General features: G+C 37.4%; 1 protein-coding gene across 6 annotated transcripts; it reads left to right on the top strand.

The window, feature by feature from the left end:
* The first annotated feature begins 2,016 nt into the window (after positions 1–2,016).
* On the top strand, positions 2,017–17,560 carry LOC124628833 (pancreatic secretory granule membrane major glycoprotein GP2). Of its 6 annotated transcripts, none has more exons than XM_053685448.1 (13): positions 2,017–2,121; positions 4,951–5,015; positions 9,467–9,484; positions 9,660–9,686; positions 9,880–9,894; positions 10,623–10,646; positions 13,673–13,711; positions 14,506–14,613; positions 15,268–15,452; positions 16,258–16,412; positions 16,686–16,928; positions 17,015–17,177; positions 17,279–17,560. In XM_053685448.1, the coding sequence occupies exons 2-13, from the start codon at positions 4,964–4,966 to the stop codon at positions 17,354–17,356; spliced, it is 1,107 nt and encodes a 368-aa protein (XP_053541423.1). In that variant the 5' UTR covers positions 2,017–2,121; positions 4,951–4,963; the 3' UTR covers positions 17,357–17,560. The 6 variants fall into 6 exon arrangements, with proteins under 6 accessions (XP_053541423.1, XP_053541425.1, XP_053541426.1 ...); XM_053685447.1 differs by having other exon boundaries at positions 2,028–2,134; XM_053685450.1 differs by lacking the exon at positions 9,467–9,484.
* Positions 17,561–20,798: the final 3,238 nt, after the last annotated feature.

Genomic DNA, 20,798 nt, shown 5'->3' with positions numbered 1-20,798 from the left:
CCAGAGACTTCAGAAACACTTTTCCAAGGTTTTAAAATGTTCTGTCAAACCGAGAACTTCCATACAACTAATCCTCACCTTTTTTTTAATAATCAACACCAAACTTAGGTTGAGGTTGAGGTGGTAAAAGCCCCGGCGCTACCAAGCTGCCACTGTTTCGCCCTCAAGCAAGGCCCTTAGAGCGGGCTGCGTGCTCCAGCGATTTGCATGAGAGGAACTCGTGACACCAATCGACTGTGTGACTCCGTGCAAGTAATTTTGCGATAGAAGTATGGAATAATACATGTGGACTGGATTTCCTTGAGCTGCAAAAAAGATGAAGGAAACATTTCTCTAGTATTCTTTAAAAAATAAAGCTGTTATATGTTCAGAGCTATTTACTGTTTAAACAGTCAATCTAACAAGACTTACCTGTGTAACAAGAAACACACGTCAGTCACATGTTCCAATATTTTTGCTTGCCTACAAATTGGGTTGTCTGATACACTATGTGCTATGTTCTATGTTGTTTAACACATCTGCATGTAAATATCAGGAAATAAAAATCTTTTCATTTTAAACCCAAATGTCTTCAGTCTACGGTAAAAACAATTGAATTAGTTTCAATAGTTTCAGAGGGGACTGTGTCATTTTAACAGACGTTTATTGTTGAATCAGCTACACAAACCTTATAAACTAAAATGACAAAGTGAAATAAAATATCTCTGTAATTAATGAACACACTATATATTTAACCTTTGCCTGTACCTATGTATTTCTGCCATCAGAGTTTGGTTAGCAGTGATGTTTTCTCCTACAGTATTGAAATAGGCAGCACAACAGGAAATAAAGCTTAATTATGCAGTTGTTAGACAACACTAAATTGCTGTGACTCTTGTTGTTGGTAACGTTGTAGAGGATAATTTTAGGTGTTAAATTACTATTATAGACAATTACACTATGCAGTGCTAGACAGACACTATTTTTTATTGTGAATTTAATTTATCAACAAAATGTAAAACTTATTCTTAACGCAAAAGTATTCTCTCTTGTTGCTGTGAAACGATAACCTCACTATGGCGCACATCATAAGGGGAATGTCTTTTTCTCGAAACAGAAAATATTTTCTTGACAAGAACAACAGTCATTTTGAGAGAGCCTCCCAATTCTAAACATACCATAGATATACACAGGTTTGGCATAAATACAAATGATCTAGTTGCTCCCAATGGCAAGTTAACGCCTTACATGGCAGCTCTGCTACAATTAGTGTGTGAGTGTGTGTGAATGAAACAGTCTAAAGCACTTTTTAGAACCAATAAGGTTAAAAAAAAGTGCTATATAAGTGCCGACCATCAGATTTAATTCACAATTATTCTCTCTAGTACAACAGAAAACTTTGAACACCATTTAAAAAATCCACCACAATTCCCATTGATGCTTTTTAATTTCATCCTTGTTTCTTTTTTTCTGTGCTTGACAACCTGCCAGTAGATTTTGAAAGAAACACTTTTGTCCATATCCCGCAGAAGAAATGCATGACCCCTCCTTACTGTCAGAGTAGTTCTTTAAAATTAATTAACTGACAATCACATCATCACAGATCATCATAGGATCACAACACCTTTGATTCTATGCCAGCACAATCTTATCACATTCCAGTCTTATGACAAACCAATTTGCCAGGTTTTAAATGTATTATTATTATTATTATTATTATTATTATTATTATTATTTCACACCATTCTATTTATGCATTTACAATTGCATTTAATGTTGCGGAACACAACAATAATAATTTAGATATGCCACTATTTAAAAAAAAATGTACAGCATAACTTTCATATGTAAAAGTATTTATCATCTTAATCATTCCACAGCAATACACTGGTGAGTCAGATTTAAAATATTCTTTGTCGAAAGAGAAACTTGGTTATTCTTTGTTGGTAGAGACACGGACAGTGTCTATTATCAAAACAGAAAGTATTCTCACAACAAGAATGAGAACAATCACATTTGACAGCTTCATATTTCAGAATTGGTTTCCTGTTACAATGTCTATGTAGATACCCAGTGATACAATTCTCAGATACACGACTGCACAGATGTCCTGGAGACACAATAAAAGTGGTCTACATACTGGTAAGCTTTAAATGTAAGTTAATTTAATTTAAATTAATTCATTTTTATTATGTCTATCTCTCTCTCTCTCTCTCTCTCTCTCTCTCTCTCTCTCTATATATATATATATATATATATATATATATATATATATATATATATATATATATATATATATATATATATATGTATAATATAAAATATCAGAACATATCAGGAAGTAAGAATAATAAAATCAGGCTTTTGTGAAGAATCCTCAGCTATTTTTTTAATCATCGTTAATATTTTTTCCTGTTTCTGGAAAAAAAATGAATGTGCATTTATAGTAGAGCTTAAACATATTCCACTCAGTGTCTTAAATTATGCTTTGTCCTCTTTAATTTTTTGCTCTTTGCATTTATTTTACACATTAGTTAAAACTGCCAAAAAAGAAAGAATGAAAATGGCTGTAGAAAATACACACACAACCCCCCCCCCCCCCCCCCCCCCCCCCCGACATTTAAAATTAAATGTCTGTTTGGTTAGGTTACGGTTCAGCTACAAGTACAATTACAAGTACATAAAGACACAAAGTAAATGAAAATGTAATTTTCTATGTTATATAAAAGATGGACAGATTTAGTGCTGAAATATGCAACATTACTTCTAAAAAGGTTTTTTACTGCTGTTTTTAAAGTGACATTAAAAATTGGGGATTCGGAATTCAATGGAGTAGGATGTGAAGTTGGAATTTCGATTAAAATTGTAATTAATTTGTGCTTTTCGGTCATACAATATATTTTGACTTATTCTACTCTGTTTCCTTGTTTGCAATTTTAACTTTGTGGTATGTTAAAATGTCTGGAAAGAACACGAAAACCCGTGGTAGCATTCAGACACGACTGAGGCCAAGTGTGTGCGCCGCGAGCGAGCCTCCTTCTCCCCCTGAATCCACATCGCCGAGCGGTGACCCTGACTTCACCACACTCAGGCTTGAGCTGCTGGACATCGCCGATATTTTTAAAAAGGAGCTCCAGAAGCTCCAGGAGACTCTCGGGGGAGCGCTGTCTACTATCCAGCTTGACCTGCAGGCCGTGAAAACACAGCTGACTAGTGATAAAGTTATTACCAAGGCTACCATATCAACACTGAAAGGTACTGTTGGGGAAATGGAGCACGTGCTCTCCGGTTGCATCGATGACATAGTTCATATGAAGACTACTATCGAGTCTCTCACTGCGACCGTGAAACATGTACAACTGCTGCTGTAGTGGCCTTGTTAAAAGAAGCGTTTGGTCTGGAGAAGGAGCCAGTTTTGGACTGGTCCCACCGGACCCTTCAGCCGAAGCCCAAGCCTGGTGAACGACCACGAGCTATTGTGTGTAGATTCCACTATCACAGTGACTGTGTTGACATTTTACGCCATGCAAGAGAGCTCCAGTGGATTAAAGTGAGGGATTTGACCATCTCTGTTTTTCCTGACTACACAGCCAAGACAGCCCGGGCCCAAGCTGCATTTAACGAGGTTCGGGGCTTGCTATGGAATACTTCACCCAGCTCGGCTTCGCATTACATATAATGGTGTCCAGAAAGACTTTATTTCAGCGGAGGAAGCAGGAGACTATGTTAAACTCTTGATATTGGGGTGAACTGCATCACCTACACAGCGGAGTCTTTTTCGCTCTTCTATTATTTTTATTTTATGCACTCGACCTTCCAGCTCTACAGAATTCGGATTTTTATTAAAGATATTGTCGTTACATTACTCCACCTAGATTTTGTGGACTCACTCCTCTTAAAATTTACTTCTGTATTAAACTGCTTCTCTGTTTTGAGGCTCTGACCGTGTTAGAGTTTCTGTTTATTTAATTTTATTAGTGTTATCTCCTCGGCTTTAAGTGCTACACTGTTATATTATTTGTTACAAGTCTTTAAAAGGTAAGGACATTATATTTATTATTGTGTGCAGACTGTTTTTCAGTCTTGGTAATTTTGTTGGTTAGCCCAGTTTACTCTCCGAGTTGTTTTCACATTGTGGACAACGTTCACTTTTTGTAGGATACACTGCTGTCTCATTTGTTTATGGAGACTTTGGGTGTGTGGGAGTTTGGTGGATTGTGAGAGTACGCAGAACATGCCAATGCTTTGAAGGATGTGAACTGGAATAGAGTAATGTTATTTAATTGCGAATTTGTTTTTAGAGGATTTAAACCTAACATGGTGAACAAATTATATTATAGAATTCAGGCAATTTTACTGGGGTTATCTAATACAGTGTAGCAAGTAATAATCTGGAAAGACCTTTGTAATATCACAGTCTAAAACTGGATTTAAAGAGAGCAAATTAGTGAATGAATCACATGTAAATGAATCATACGTAAATGAATCACATGAAAATGTATCATTTGAATACGAATCACATGAAAATGAATCTCATGAAAATGAAAAAAAGTGTTATTCAAAATTGTAAAGGATATTGTTATTTGAATAGAATTAAGTCATTTTATTAATTACATATATATTTAAAGGCTCAATTTTGTTGTACATGCAACAACAACATAATTTAATCACAGATAAATGGTAAGAATGGATGTGCATTTTTGAAACATTTCCCTTGAGTTTCTCTTTATTTGGCTACGGCGGATTAAAAGGTACTCAAATGGCTAATATTCCTACAGCTATGCAAAAAAGTCAATAGTTATGCACTAAAAATGAGGCAAACCTGAGTGCTTTTATTACGTGGCACTCGTTTGGGTTATTATCAAAATGTTTGTGTAAATATCAGAAGCAAAATGTGCTAATGTGTTCTTGTGTGTATTTTCTCCTGTGGGAGAGAGAATATGTCTGTTAATGTCTTTTTTTTTTTCTCAGATCCACAGATTCAATGTTCTTCATGGAGTGTCCACTTCTGTGTTTGGCCATCCTGCTCTTTATGAGTAAGTCTTTAGTCTTTTTGAGCATTACAAGAGAATGGTGTTGAGGATTATATGTCACAAATGTAAACAAAATAGCGAAAACTAAAACATTTGCGATTGCATAAGTATTCACGCCCACTGGTGTGAAATATTTAAATTAGTTCTGGTGGAACTAGGCACCATCAGAATTCAACATAATTAGTTAAATGACTCGGTCCACAAAAAGTCTGTGGCAGGGTAAAGAGTTGAGAAGCAGAGAACAGCCAAGAAGCAAAGAAGAACACTGATGGAGCTGGACTCAGATGGGAGAAGCACTTCACAGGAAACCCAGAGAATGGACACTCCAAAAAACATCCAACAACCAAAATCGCTCATCGCTCTAAAACACACCACCCCCACTCTGCAGTATGGTGGTGGTGTGGGTTACCCTTGGCCGGTTGCTTCTTCTTTTCTTTTCTTTTTCTTAAACTCAAAATATTTTATACAATTTTGTATATTTAGAATCCAAAATCTCAGTTTCTAGATGAGAATTTTCATTCACACTGAAGGGAACTTTCCAAAATATTTTTGTTAAATAATTCATAAATGGTCCTTAAACAAATTGTTGTGTAAAAAATTAAATAATTAAATAATATTAAATATTTAAATAAATATTTTGATCATAACATCATCCAAATACTAGATTTTAGGTTTTATTTTATTTATGTAAAATTATTAGATTAAACCTAATTTCTTTAAATAAATTGTAACATGGTGACTCACCCCATGTCAGATACAAACACAGGCCTTCATGTTTGGGAAACCTGAGTAAACTAAATGAGCCCCCAACCATTGCTTAATAGTAGAACCCGAGTGCAAAGCAAGGAATGAACACAAATTAAAGACTGCCTGGAATCATTCAAAATCTTGGTGGACACTCTCTGTTTGGCCATTTGACTGGGAGTGAAAGCCCAGACAGACTTTCAAATTGGGGACCTCAGTCTGACACCACATCTGAAGGCAGTCTGTGGACCTGGAGTACATTCTGCAGCAGTGGTCTTGCTGTCTCCTTGGCCATTGAGATGTTTGGCAGTGCAACAAATTTAAAGGCCTTAGAGAACCAGTTGAACATGGCAAATAACACCATGCTGCCCTTGGAAGAAGGCAGCCTGGTGAGGAAGTTTAGAGAGAGGAGGCACCACAGATGCCAGGAGCTGGGCAAAGGGTGGAGTAGGCCTGTGGTTCTTGTTCTGGGCTCCTTATTGTGAGCACAGACCTGACAGGCTGCTATATAGGCCCAAAACCTGGTCCAAATGTGGCTACCAGAAGTGCCTACGCATTTCACAAACAAATCTGCTTGGCAAAGTTAAACTCAACCCTCAAAAAAAAAAAGCCCATGAGAAAGCAATTTACAAATACAAATGGCAATTTGAGAGAAAATGCAGAGGTGTTTCAAATGTCCTGTTTATATATATATATATATATATATATATATATATATATATATATATATATATATATATATATATACAGTATCTCACAAAAGTGAGTACACCCCTCACATTTATGTAAATCTTCGATTATATCTTTTCATGTGACAACACTGATGAAATGACACTTTGCTACAATGTAAAGTAGTAAACAGCTTGTGTAACAGTGTAAATTTGCTGTCCCCTCAAAATAACTCAACACAGCCATTAACGTCTAAAACGCTGGCAACAAAAGTGCGTACACCCCTAAGTGAAAATCGTGACATGGTGACAGCAAATTTACACTGTTACACAAGCTGTACACTCACTACTTTACATTGTAGCAAAGTGTCATTTCTTCAGTGTTGTCGCATGAAAAGATATAATCAAATATTTACAAACATTTGAGGGATGCACTCACTTTTGTGATATAAATATATATAATATGAGCTACATCATATTTCACAAATAAATACAGTCTAATCTACAAATCTTCGAGCAAATAAAACATTCAATCTATACAAACACATACCTCTCTGTTATGTTCATGAGAAACATGACTTCATTTTTCTTGGCTTGATTTTTTCACAAATGCAGCTGAGGAACTTCCTCTTCCAAACCAGCAGATGGCACTATCGGTCAATTTACACTAGCCTCCCAGGCAAAGCATTACAACAAGCATTACATTACACCACAATAAAGTGCAGTAAATAGTTTATTTGGTTAAACACCTGAAATAAGTTCTATAGTTAGCAAAAGCTCAAAATAGTTTCACGTTTTATTCTATGACATAAAATACATTAAATGGTGACTGTATTTAGGCTTCAAACTACATAAAAATTATGTTCATTTGTGAAGATTATCTTGAACAAGATACTTTCAATGTAATGCAATTTTGTTTTCATATTTACATTCTGACCACAAAAACATGCTATCAAGTTATTTCAGACTTGTGTAGTAACTTATATTAGTTGTAGTAACTTATATTAGTTATTAAGTGTTATATTAGACATTGTGTAGTAAATTATATTAGACTTTAAGTGATGGGGTTACATGTGGCTGGCTGTCTAGAAGTGGAATGAACATTTTTGGCAAAAAAAGGGGGGGGGGGGTAATTTTAGACTAACTAAGAAAGAAACTCGCCTGTTCGTCTCTCATTTTGACGGCTGTATCCCTGGTGTAATGTAATGTAACGTGTGCTTCTCCCCAGGAGTCTAGTGTAAATTGACCAATAGTGCCATCTGTTGGTTTGGAAGAGGAAGTTGCTCAGCTATATTTGTGAGAAAATCTGCACCAGATTTGTGCCAGAATCTGTTCGCTTTGAGTTTTCCTTTGCAAAGCAGATTGTGTTTGTTTGCGAAATGGTAGATTTATTTGTTTAGTTTTGCCACAAATTTATCTCCATACATGTGTTCCCTGGATGAGCTGTAAAGAGATTTCTCCAATTTTCACTCTGAATCAGTGCAATAAAAAATTAAATGGTACAGTAAAGTCACAGTGGCTTTTGAATCTGCATGACTGCTAAAATACTACAAACAAAATCTTTGTAACTGTTGGCCACACCGTTGATTCGAGTGGATAAAAGATGGAAATTGTCTTCATTTCCCTAAAACAATGTAGCCAGTTTGAACTGGAATGCCCTCTCCATTTGAATTTCAGGGGAAGCTACGACAAAGGTGAGGCCAGGGGGGAAGGAACGACTCCGGTGAGGTTGGGAGGGAGTAATGACTACAGTAAGGCCGGGGGAAAGTGATGAGCACAGCGAGGACAGAGAACAGAGTGATGACTATGTCAAGGCCAGGGGAGAGCGACGACTATGGTGAGGTCAGAGGGGGGAGCAACAGTGACAGTGAAACAAGGAGGTGGAGCAACATCCTTAGCTGAGCAAGAGGGAGGTACAAAATCTTTAGCTGCGCAAGGGGGAGGAGCGATGTCATATCTCGTATCTGTAAATATAATCAAACCCGCAAGCATCTTGTTAGTGTGTATTTTCTGTATATTCTCATAAAGTAAACTCCTGTAAAATGAGCTCAAAACGCCTAGCCAAGGCATTCCCAAAGTAAAATTAAAGCTGTTCTTGAACGATTTGGAGTACATGCATGCTTTTGGTCTCTTTTCAAAGCTGGACTAAATATTTTGATATAATTGGTTTGTTTGGACCTTTGCCAGTGTAACAGGACTGTTTTTGTCAGGATGTTATGGATCAGTGGATTACTATGAGCCTTAAGTGAGTTGCCTCCATGTTGTAAGTGTTTGTTTGTATGTTGGTGGTCAGACAGAGACGTTGATTGTAGCTGCTGTTGTGATTGTATCTCAAAACGGTTTATATAAATCGAATCAGAAGAATCGTAGCTTTCCAAAGATATGAATAGCTTTGTACATAGAGAAGCTGTGTAGCTAGCACAGATTTGCTCATAACATGGCGACAGCATGCTGGCGGCCCGTAAGAATTTTAACAGGATAAAGTATACGACGGCGAGATGGCTGATAATCTCTACAAATTATTGACATTAGAATACGTTTCATCATAAAACGGTAATTTAATCCATATGCTTACCTTGAACAACAAAAGCTCTCGGTTGGCATAGATGTGCAGTTGCTGCACAGACACCATGGATTTTGCCTCACTCTCGCCTCCTCACTTCTCTGATCATCTTCATTTTGATGTACGTTTTGAGTAATGTCTTCTATTTTAGCCTCCTCGCTTATGTTACGCTCAGGTTCAAATTGAAAAGGCTGAAGACATGTTTATATCGCTGTAGGGTTGCAGGAGGATCATGGCTATGGCAAACATTTGACGTCACTACTCAGAATACATTGCAATGTAAACAGCAATGGAGGCCTACAAGTGCAAGGATTTCTATTGTCAGCCTTAATCTAATAAACCATACAAGTCTTCATAGTCTGGGTTCCATTTAAATACACATCAGTATATTTTATCATAATGTAGATGTGAATCAATCATTTGTATTGTTCTGTCTCCCTCTCTGTTCTTCTCTGTCTCTTCCTCAAAATGACATGAAGAGACAACAACAACAATGGGTAAACTTCAACTGAAAGTGTCATAACTAATAACACATGACAATACATACCTAACTAGCCAATAACTTTATTATACTGTGATGTTCATTATTAATGAATATTAATGTTTTTTAAATTAATATCAATAAATATCATTAACTATCTCACTCGTTTCATTTTTCTCTTTCTAATACAGCTACAACAGCATTTGCAACAACAACAGGTAAAGTTTCACAAACAGTGTGTGTATACATAAACGTGTGAACATTAACACCACCCATTATCCCATTCCTTCAACATATCAGAAGTGTTTAAATACACATCAATACATTTTATATTAATCTCAAGGTGAATCATTCATTTGTATCGTTCTTTCTCCCTCTCTGTTCTTCTCGGTCTCTACCACAAAATGACAGAAGAGACAACAACAGGTAAAGTTTCACTGACACTATGTGTATATATGTCACATAATGCGGGTTAGGACGGAAGCAAGTACAGGTATGGCAGTTTAATAAAATAACAAGTCCAAGGGATCAGGCAGAAATCAATAAACAAAGACAGGAGGAGGTCAGGCATTCAGTCCAAACAAGGCAAGGCAAAAAGATGAGGTCGAAAACAAGAACAAAGTCAAAACCAGAATAAACAAACATGGTATCAAGACTTGGTAACGGCAGAGACAAAATGTAACTGAGCATATTACTTCACAAAGACACTGTGTGAGAGTCTCTTTTATGTGTGGTGTGATTATGAGTGTAATTGAGAACATGTGTCTCTGATTAGTCGTCAGGAGAAGGGTGTCTGTGTGTAGTTTTGTGAGTTGTAGTCATTGGCCATGTTTGTAGTTTGCAGTGCATTCTGGGAAATGGAGTCATGAGTTTACCATGACATGCCAGAATATATAAACATGTGAGCATTGCATCCACCCATTATCGCATTCCTTCGACATATAGGATCTAATACGTTTTTAAATACACATCAGTATATTTTATAATAATGTGGAGGTCAATCATTCATTTGTATCATTCTTTCTCCCTCTCTGAAGCCAATAACTTTATTAAACTATGACATTCATTATTAATGAATATGAATGTTTTTTAAATTAATATAAATAAATATCATTAATTATCTCACTCGTTTCATTTTTCTCTTTCTAATACAGCTACAACAACATTTCCAACAACAGGTAAAGTTTAAGTGACAGTATGTGTATATATAAACGTGTGAACATTAACACCACCCATTATCCCATTCCTTCGACGTATAAGATAAGATAACATTTACTGATCCCACACTGGGGAAATTCCCTCGTTACAGCAGCTCAATTACACAATAAACAGATAGGAAAGAATACACATTAAATAAGAATAGAATTGAAATAAAGTATCTAAGTATCTAATGGTAATATGTACACTATGGACACCTCAATGTATGTACAGATGAATACAAATTTAAATACTGTATATACAGATGTGTAATACTTTGTTTATATACATGAGTGGATAAATGGATTATTTATGGATGCATGCAGCCAGGTGGCGATCAACTCCAGCTCCCAAAAGCTTCCCTCTAAGTAGTGATGGCTGAATTGTGTTGAAAGCACTGCAAAAATAAAAAAAAAACATGATCCTCACAATGCTCCCAGTATTCTCCAGATGTAGAAGTGATCTGTACATCAGATAAATAATGGTGTCCTCAACCCCCATGCCTGGTCGGTAAGCAAACTGTAGGGGGTCTAGCTCTGAGCTCACTAGGGTCCGCAGCTGTCGCAGTACAATTCTCTCCATGGACTTCATCAGGTGTGAAGTTAAGGCTACCAGTCTGAAGTGGTTTGGCTCACTCGGAGCCAATTTTGGGTACTGGAACCACACAGAAAGTCTTCCACAGTACTGGAACTCGTGCTAGTCTCAGGCTCAGATTAAAGATGTGCAGGATGACCTCACTGAGCTGATCTGCATAGTCCTTAAGCAGTCTGGAGCTGATTCCATCCGGGCCCGGTGCCTTTCTTGCCTTGATCTTCTTTAGCTCCTTATTCACCTGATTGAGCATCAGAGAGAGACTGCAGGGGGGAGTTATTGGCGATCCCTGGTGAGTGGTATGGGGGAGGGGTGTGAAACCTCCACGAGTGAGGGATGGTGAGCAGTGGAGAGGTGTGAGCTGTGTAATGCTGATATCTCAGAAGCTCTGAGGTGTGAGGTGGATAATGCCGATATTCCTGGAGCATTGGGGGTGGAGGAGGGGGTGCCTAATGGCCCAAGAGGGAAAGGTTGAGTCGCTGACAGATCTGAGGTCTGGTCGGAGGGGGGAGGAGATGGAGCCGAATCAAATCTATTAAAAACAGATTTAATTAATTTGCCCTGTCACAGTCGCCGGATACAAGGCCCCTCCCATTGTCTTAGTTCTGACCTGAAATTGTTTTCAGTCCCCTCCAGACCTCCCTCATGTTGTTCTGTTGAAGGCGCTCCTCCAACTTTTTTCTGAAGCTGGCTTTTCTTTTCCTTATCTCCCTTCTGAGCTGTTTTTGAACCCTCCTCAGCTCATCTTTGTCCCCCAATCTGAACAGTCTCTTTTTTTTTCCTTTAACAGAGCTTTGAGCTCTGGAGTCACCCAGGGTTTGTTGTTGCAAAAACACCAAACTTCTACTTAGGCATGGTGTTCTCCACACAGAAATTAATGTAGTCTGTTAGACAGTGAGTGAGAATGTCAATGTCCTCTCCATGCGAACTACAGGGCATTTTCCAGTCTGTAAATTCAAAACAATCTCTTAGTACCTCACTGGTCTACTCAGACCATTTTCTCACATACCTTATGATTGGAGGTTGTTTATTCACCAAAGGTATGTAGGCAGACAGCAGATGGACCAGGTTGTGATCTGAGCGGCCAAGCGGAGAAAGGGGTGAAGAACTGCATGCATCTTTTGTGTTTGCATACAGCAGATCCAGTGTTTTATTGCCCCTAGTGTGGCATTTAACATACTATGTGTAGGTGGGGAGAGTTGAGGATAGGGAAGCATGATTAAAGTCCCCGGAGATCAGAAGGAGGAACTGTGGGTGCGATGTCTGCAGCTGTGACACAGCAGTGTGAAGTAGCTCACATGCCGAGGGGGGATTTAGACAGTTATCGCGATGACGTGCGAGAACTCCCTCGGCAGGTAATATGGCTGCATGCTAACCGCTAGCAGCTCAATATACTTAGTGCACCGCTGCTCTTTAACCCTGATATGCCCAGGTTTACACCATCTTTCATTCACAAACATCGCTATTCCCCCACCCTTCCTCTTGCCGCTCTCCTTTGTTTTCCTGTCCACTCTCACAAGTTGAAATCCGTCCAGTGTAACCAGTGAATCTGTACTGAGATCGTTCAACCATGTCTCCATGAAGCGGTACAGTCCAACAAACAGAAAAATAAATATTGCTAACCTCCACCATTGCATATACATATCTGCAAACACAACGCCGGAGATTAGTGTAGAAAAATAAACATGAAGAAAGCACAAAAAAACAAGTGAAAAATACTAAACTTAGCCGAAAAAGAGCAGAGCTGCTGCAACAGGCTGCCACTCGCGCTGCACCTATACCGTGATATTTGAGTATTGGATCTAATACGTTTTTAAATACACATCAATATATTTTATAATAATGTAGATGTGAATCAATCATTTGTATGAAATGTCAAACAATGAGCGTTATGAAGCAGCCACGCGTACATATCACGTGAACTCATTCACAGCTAACAAGCCGAAGAGCGGCCTTTTATAATGTCCCCTCGTGTGCTGGGTGGTGGATTTTTCCCGGGCGGCGCACCATTCACCGGCCAAGGGTGTGTCGGCAGCTCCGCCCCACCGCCACGTGCTTTCTAGCTGTCAGAGTTCTTGAAGCGGGGCCGTCTCTTCAGCGCCAGCGCGGCAGTCGGGGAAGGAGCGATTTTAGTACCTTGTGCGCCGGCTGTCGGTCCGTCACGACAATACCTAACTAGCCAATAACCTTATTAAACTGTGACGTTCATTATTAATGAATATTGATGTTTTTAAAATTAATATCAATAAATATCATTCATTTTCTCACTCATTTTATTTTTCTCTTTCTAATACAGCTACAACAACATTTCCAACAACAAAATTGGTATATTTTATAATAATCTCGAGGTGAATCATTCATTTGTATCGTTCTTTCTCCCTCTCTGTTCTTCTCTGTTTCTTCCACAAAATGACAGAACAGACAACAACAACAACAACAACAACAACAACAATGGGTAAACTTACACTGACAGTGTCATAACTAATAACACATGACAAAACTACCTAGACAACAAATTATATATATATATATATATATATATATATATATATATATATATATATATATATATATATATATATATATATATATATATATATATGTGTGTGTGTGTGTGTGTGTGTGTGAATATTCAGGGCTCTCTTTAAAGAACTAAATCAGCTTTGTTTCACATGAATCTGAACTGAAAATTGACTGTCTTTGTTTAATTTTTTTGTACTGCTTTTTGTAACAACGTCAACAATCAGCTGTTTTTGTATTATCCTGACTGTTTTTTTTATATAATTATAACAACATGATCATGAACATCACAAATACACAGACAGCAATAAGTATACCATATTAGCTGAAAATGTATTTATCTGATGTATCTGAACACCCAAAAGAAGAAGAACAGAGAGAAATTAAAAATAAAAAATGTAATTAGAACTGTGGCAGACAGTCAGCCAAGTCATCTAGTATACTCAGTTATCAAGTCACTTGTAGCACATCACTTGATCTTACTGTTGCCATGGGAACTGGACGAGAGAGCATGGAATTATATCTTCACAGCTGACGGACACGACAATCCACCAATTACAGCCCAAAAGTCCCACCCAAAACATTCTGTTATAGGAAAATAATCCACCGTGTTATTTTTTTTTGTACTTATTACAGTTAAATTATAGAATTGAGTAAGAGTGCTTGGTTGGTTAGTTTATAATGTAATAAAACTGGTTTAATTGTCTTTCTGTTTGTCTCTCTTTATAGCACCCTGTCAGATCCTGAACTGCGCTTTGGATGAAGTCCGTACGAAGATAAATGGAGTCTATGGCTGTGGATGTGGATGCATTACAACGCGCAGCCAGAATATTTATGGTAAATTTCTTATTTTACTATTGTTTGTCCCCAACATCAGTGGAGCATGCTAATGGAGCATCCTATGTAGAAGCCTAAATGTACTATGCAGTTTTTGGCAATATGCAAAGTACAGTTCAACATAAAACCAGGTAAAAATGACTGTCAAAAATAAGACCCCAGCATACTTAATGTAATTTGAAAGGGTTGTGTGAAGATAACGGCACCTTCACAAGCTATTAAGATAAGTCATCCATCTTTGGTACGAATTGGTTTGGACACACCTTGTCCGTCGCATACCGTGTTTGTCTGCAGAGTTTGCCTCGCCGCCCTGTATTCAACAAGGCAAACAAAGCATCTACATGTCAATTTTCTCCATCACATCGTTAGTGAAGACCACCCAAATGTCATCTCTGTGTGAAATATACTAAGGCTTTTAGTGGCTAGATGGTGGCACAAGCTTTAGAGTATAGAATATTTAATGAAATAACATAACCTTCATCTATTACCTATCTTTCAATTACTACAGTTAATCTTGAGTTTACGAACCAGAGAGATTAACCAGTATTACAGTTATTAATATTTTTTATTTTTTACATGATCCTTTTCCTTTCATGCATTTCTAATTAGAACTAATTAGAAATGTTCTGACTGTTGGCTCCATTTCCCCCTCAGACGCCATTGAGACATGTTCAGGAAGTACTGCATCACTTTCTCTGTCTCGCTGTGAGCTCTTTGAAGCTGGATATTCTGCTGATGTTCTCCACCTTAACGACCCAAACTGCAAAGGGGAGCTCCAAAATAACAGGCTGGTGTTCAGCTTTGACAGTAAGGTCAACATGTGTGGCACAACTCTGGAGGTACAAAATCAGCGGTCTTTTATATTTACTTTCAACTTTACACAGCTGTATATTTAGTGCTATAGAATAGATGCTATGCCATAAGTGACAACAGGAACTGATTTGTTGCGTTGATTTCCACAAAATTAAATGTAACATTAAACAATTACAAAGTGTGCCATTCATTAATAAATTAAACACTGCAATTGGTCAAATCACTGTTGGTATAAGAGGAATAACACAATGTCTTATTTACAATTTATTTATTTCAACAAATTTTGAGATTATCTTGTAAGAGCATAAAAGTAAAGCATTTGTAATAAAGTGCAAGACTAACTGACAACACCTTTGATATCCTTTGATATTAGCCCTGACTGTAAATAAGTAAATAAGTGGATGTTTTTCAACTGATTTCTGAGTTTACGAGTAAACTGAGTTTACGTTTCCCTTACGCACAAAAGAATGCACAATTTAACTTTACAGAAAAGTCACATAAACTTACACATGTATGTTTTCCACAACAATTGATCACGTGGTAGTAACACAGTACTCACATTGTCAAATGAGCTGTACAGGATTTATGCACATGACCAAAATAGCAACATAAGATTGAAAATTATGTTTTCATAGAAATAGAGCTCTTATTGTGTTAATTTGTGGGCTTTTATTGTATTATTTGCATTTTTACCAGAATTATTGCAGTCTGTTACATTGCAGACATCAAACGTCAGATTTTAAGATAAATTAAGGTTTTATGATGTAATTATGCAATCCAGACTCTCAAGACTGAGTTCAATAATTCTGTTATTTCTGCCTGTTTCTTTAGAATAACAGCACGCACATCGTTTTCAAGAACAACGTTGGGACAACTGACTTGACGGGTGAGATTAGTCGCACAGATGCGCTCAACATCACCTTTTCCTGTGTGTATCCACTCATCCAGAACATCTCCATGCCCACGACTATTGAAGGCATAGGAGGGTAAATGCAGCAGCAGTGTCACAATTTAAGCAGACATACTTTGCTATGCTAATCTTCTGAAGTTTTCAAAAGCAGCTTTAAACATCGTTTTATTTTAGCTTTTCTCTTATTTTATCTCTGTTGTACCATTTGACATTTTATAATTGCTAATAATTAATAATAAAAATAATACATGAAAGGTACCATAAAAATATAACTAATCTTCTTCTTCTTCCTCTTCTTCTTCTTCTTATTATTATTTTAGATGTTAAATGCATTTATTTCTGTTCACAGTGTAATCAGCAAGTATCTGTCTACTGAGGGCTCGTACCAGATCACCATGATCCCGTATACCGATGCTACATTCCAGTTTCCACTCTTTGGCAATGTGACCCTAGAAGTGAACCATCAGATGTATATAGCTGTGCAAGTGGATCAGTTTGACAGCACTCAAATCGGGCTTGTGCTGGACAGCTGCTGGGCCACGCCCTTCAACCAGATCGACTATTCCGTCCGCTGGGACCTGATCAGTAATGAGTATGTGGAAAAAAGAGAGACGAAAAATGTTACGTATTTCTACCTATCAGATAACTTACGGAAAAGTAATGTCTTCCTCTCTCCAGGTGTCCGAACCCCAATGACGGCACGGTGGCGGTGTTGCAGAACGGTGTCTCCACGACCAGCTACTTCTCCTTCAGGATGTTCAAATTCACCGGCTTCTCCAACAAGATCTACCTGCACTGCCAGGTCCATCTCTGTCTGCTGCAGACAGGCAACTGTGCACAGGTATGTTTTCCATGAGACAAGTTAAGAAAGATGTTTTAGAATATTAGGAATTCCATTTGCATTTGCAGTTCATGCATTTATTTTATCATTTCCTTTCTCAGCCATGCACTGGAGATCTTTCCAGAAGACGCCGAGCTGTAGATTTCTATGACTCAGCTGTCATTTCCATGGAATTCTGATTTGTTTGTTTGAAACTTACACTGCTGTCAATTTAATGTTTTTTTAATCTTTGTTTTATGTTTAATCATAAACTTTTGCTTTGCTTTAATCATAAAGACAAATTATATCAATATTCAGCTTTTTTTTTATTCATTGCATCTTGTAAGTGATTGTACTCATCAGTGCTGCCTTAATCAGTCATAATAAATCTTTCAAACATTTTATTTTTACTGCTTTTATTCTCTTTAAACCTCAAATACTGTAAAAAGTTGTGGCTTACAATTTTGTCATTACTAATAAATATAATATTTAATAATTGAAAAATATAATTGAAATCATTAATAATAAAAAAAATTCATGAAGCAAACGAATGACAAGAACTTAAGAACAATTACAACACAAATATATTAAATGAAAACACAACATAAAAATAAAACACAAAAATAAACATTGTTCATTTAATAAAGAAATTTCATTAATGGTTAACCACATGGAAGACATTGATATGACAGCATTAAAACATGAAAGAAATTAATAATTAGAACTTACAGTGCTGTCAAAAAGTATTTCCTAATTTCTTCTGTATTTGCATATGTCTCATACTAAATTATTTCAGAAAGTAAAACAAAATCTAAGATAAAACAAAGGCAAACTGAATGAACTCAAAATACAGTTTTAAATGATAGTTATTTATTGAAGCCAAAAAAGTTCTCCAATACCAACTGGGCCTGTGTGAAAATGTATTAGCCCCCATAGTTACTAATTCCCCAAATCTATGAAACTGCATTGATAATGGGGTTCAGCTGGACTAGACACAACCAGGCCTGATTACTGCAAACCCTGTTCAATCAAATCAACACTTAAATAGAACATTTTCAACAGCAGGAAGTTGGTTAAAAGTTCTTTCCCAGTAACACACTATGGCAAAATTGAAAGAAATTCCAGAAAGGATGAAGAAGAAGGTAATTGAAATACATCAGTCTGGGAAGGGTTACAAAGCTATTTCAAATGTTCTGGGACTCCAAAGAACCACAGTGCCGTTATCTCCAGATGGAAAAACTTGGCACAGTAGTGAACATTCCCAGAAGTGTCTGACCTTCCAAAATTTCTCTAAGAGCACAGCAATGACTCATCCAGGAAGTCACAAAAGAGCCAAGGACAACATCAAACGAACTGTTCGTGACTTCACTATCAGAAAGACAATGGGCAAAAATGGCATCCATGGAAAATGGTGAAGTGAAAACCCCTGCTAAACCAGAAGAACATTAATGCTTGTCTGAATTTTGCCAAAACACACCTTGATGATCCTCAAACCTTTTGGGAGAATGTTCTGTAGACTGATGAGTCGAAAGTGGAATTGTTTGGAAGACCAGGGTCCCGTTACATCTGCCATAAACCAAACACAGAATTCCACTAAAAGAACATCATACCTACAGACAAGCATGGTGGTGGAAGTGTGATGGTGTGGGGATGCTTTGCTGTTTCAGGACCTGGGCAACTTGCAATAATTGAGGGAAACATGAATTCTGTTCTCTATCAGAAAGTCCTAAAGAAGAATGTCCGGTCTTCAGTCCGTAAATTTAAACTGAAGCGTAACAGGATTATGCAGCAAGACAATGATCCAAAGCATAAGAGTAAGTAATAGTCCTAGAAGTAAGTGAAAGACTGATCTCCAGTTATCAGAAGTGAACAAGAACAAGACAATACTACTATTAGCAATTAGCCATTTAGCAATTAGCAAGTAGCCATTTTATATCGCTCTAAGCAGAACTGTGTTTATTGCAATATTCCACTGGGCATGTTTGGTGTTAATTTAATCCCTAGTTCATAGTGAACAATGTGGTGGCGTCATAAATATCATATAGGCTAAGGAAACAACATTTACAGTACATGTTGAAAGGGTACATATATAGCTAGAGGCCAAAAGGGCAGGCACTTGTGCAGCACTTGGGGTCTATCTGTGCACCTGCCTTCATATAAATTATACAAGGCATACATTTTTAACGCACTATACTTCTTACAGAAGAAATACTGAGTATTTGGAGATAAAGTAATTATTGACTTTATTGTATACACATAACTCACAACTTAATTATGTACAGAAACTAGAAACAAATAGAACTTATAAAGTTGATGGTCCTTATCATAGACATAGGATGCGTAATGGTAAAGCATCTCTGATGGTAAAGCCCTCTGTATTGTACACAGCATACCTTTTTATACCCTTGAGACTCTTTGAAGTGAATCAATGACCAGGATACCATGTATGATAATTAATTTCTTAACAATGAGTCAGTGGGAACAAAATCAAAAGTTCTCCCATCCAGTGGGAAGAAAGAACACACACACCCTACACAAACACTAATGCTAGACAGCATTAAGCCTGGTTTATACTCGACATGTCCGCAATAGCGCGAGGGAGCGTGTGGCAAAAATGATCTCATTGCAGAGAGCGGTCGAGCACATGGAAATTCATGTTTGTTTGTTTTTTAAGTTGTGATTTTTTAAATTCATATCATAATCATAATTTACTAAATGAGCCTACAATAAATAATAAGTCTATTTAATGAAAGTAAATGTCCATGTTTAATAAAAAATCTTAATGAGATGAACCAAATAAAATAAAAATTAGTTTTATACATGTTCTCATATTATAGCTATATTTTGTTGTAATGTGACAAGTGATAATCTCAAGGTTTACTGAGTGTTATATGACTCTTATATGATTTATTTAGCTCTTTTTTCATACTGTGGGTTTTAGTGAAGTGTACTGAAAATGTCTGGGTTACGCATGTAACCCTGTTCCCTGAGAAGGGAACGAGACATTGCATATAGCATAACAATATGGGAGCGTCCCTTGCGCTTGACCGGCATCTGAAGCTTGTGTAAAATCATGCTTATTTATAGGCCTGACATGATCAGATGATGTGGCAATAAAGCGCATCGCGTGATATATATATGGCACGTGTGAACCGCGCCGTCAGCCTCTATTATTTGAAGCGAAGACACAATTCACAGGCCTGCCGTGGTATGACAAAGCTATGCAACGTTTTGCTCCCTTCTCAGGGAACAGGGTTACATGCGTAACCCAGACGTTCCCTTTTAAAGGGAACTCCATGTTGCATTTATAATAACAATATGGGAACGAGAATACCCACTCTGTTATACGGTATGGCCTGTTCAAAAAGACCCAAGCCCGAGGGTCACTGCAAGACACTCGAGCCCGGGGCGGAATGAATATCAAGGCTGTAATATTGAATGAATGTGTGTGGCGTAGAGCACCATGCAGCAGCACACGCATCCTGTAAGGATACCCTTTTGGACAAACCCTTTGAGGAGGCGACCCCCCTAGTGGAATGAGCCCTTATGCCCAGAGGCATAGTGAGATTGTTTCCACAGTCCAATAAGAGATGCGCTGCTTTGATCCAGCATCACCTCTACTGTCACCGCCAAGCAGACCAA

This window comes from Ictalurus punctatus, chromosome 13, assembly GCF_001660625.3.
Source record: "Ictalurus punctatus breed USDA103 chromosome 13, Coco_2.0, whole genome shotgun sequence".
Lineage (NCBI taxonomy): Eukaryota > Metazoa > Chordata > Actinopteri > Siluriformes > Ictaluridae > Ictalurus > Ictalurus punctatus.
Note: the sequence above shows the minus strand (reverse complement) of the source record. Positions and strands in the feature narration are given on the sequence as shown.

Coding starts and splice junctions, on each gene's coding strand:
- LOC124628833 (XM_053685448.1), top strand. CDS start 4,964: ATGTTCTTCATGGAGTGTCCACTTCTGTGTTTGGCCATCCTGCTCTTT. Junction 16,413..16,685: donor ACTATTGAAGGCATAGGAGG/GTAAATGCAGCA, acceptor TTCTGTTCACAG/TGTAATCAGCAAGTATCTGT. Junction 17,178..17,278: donor AGACAGGCAACTGTGCACAG/GTATGTTTTCCA, acceptor TTCCTTTCTCAG/CCATGCACTGGAGATCTTTC.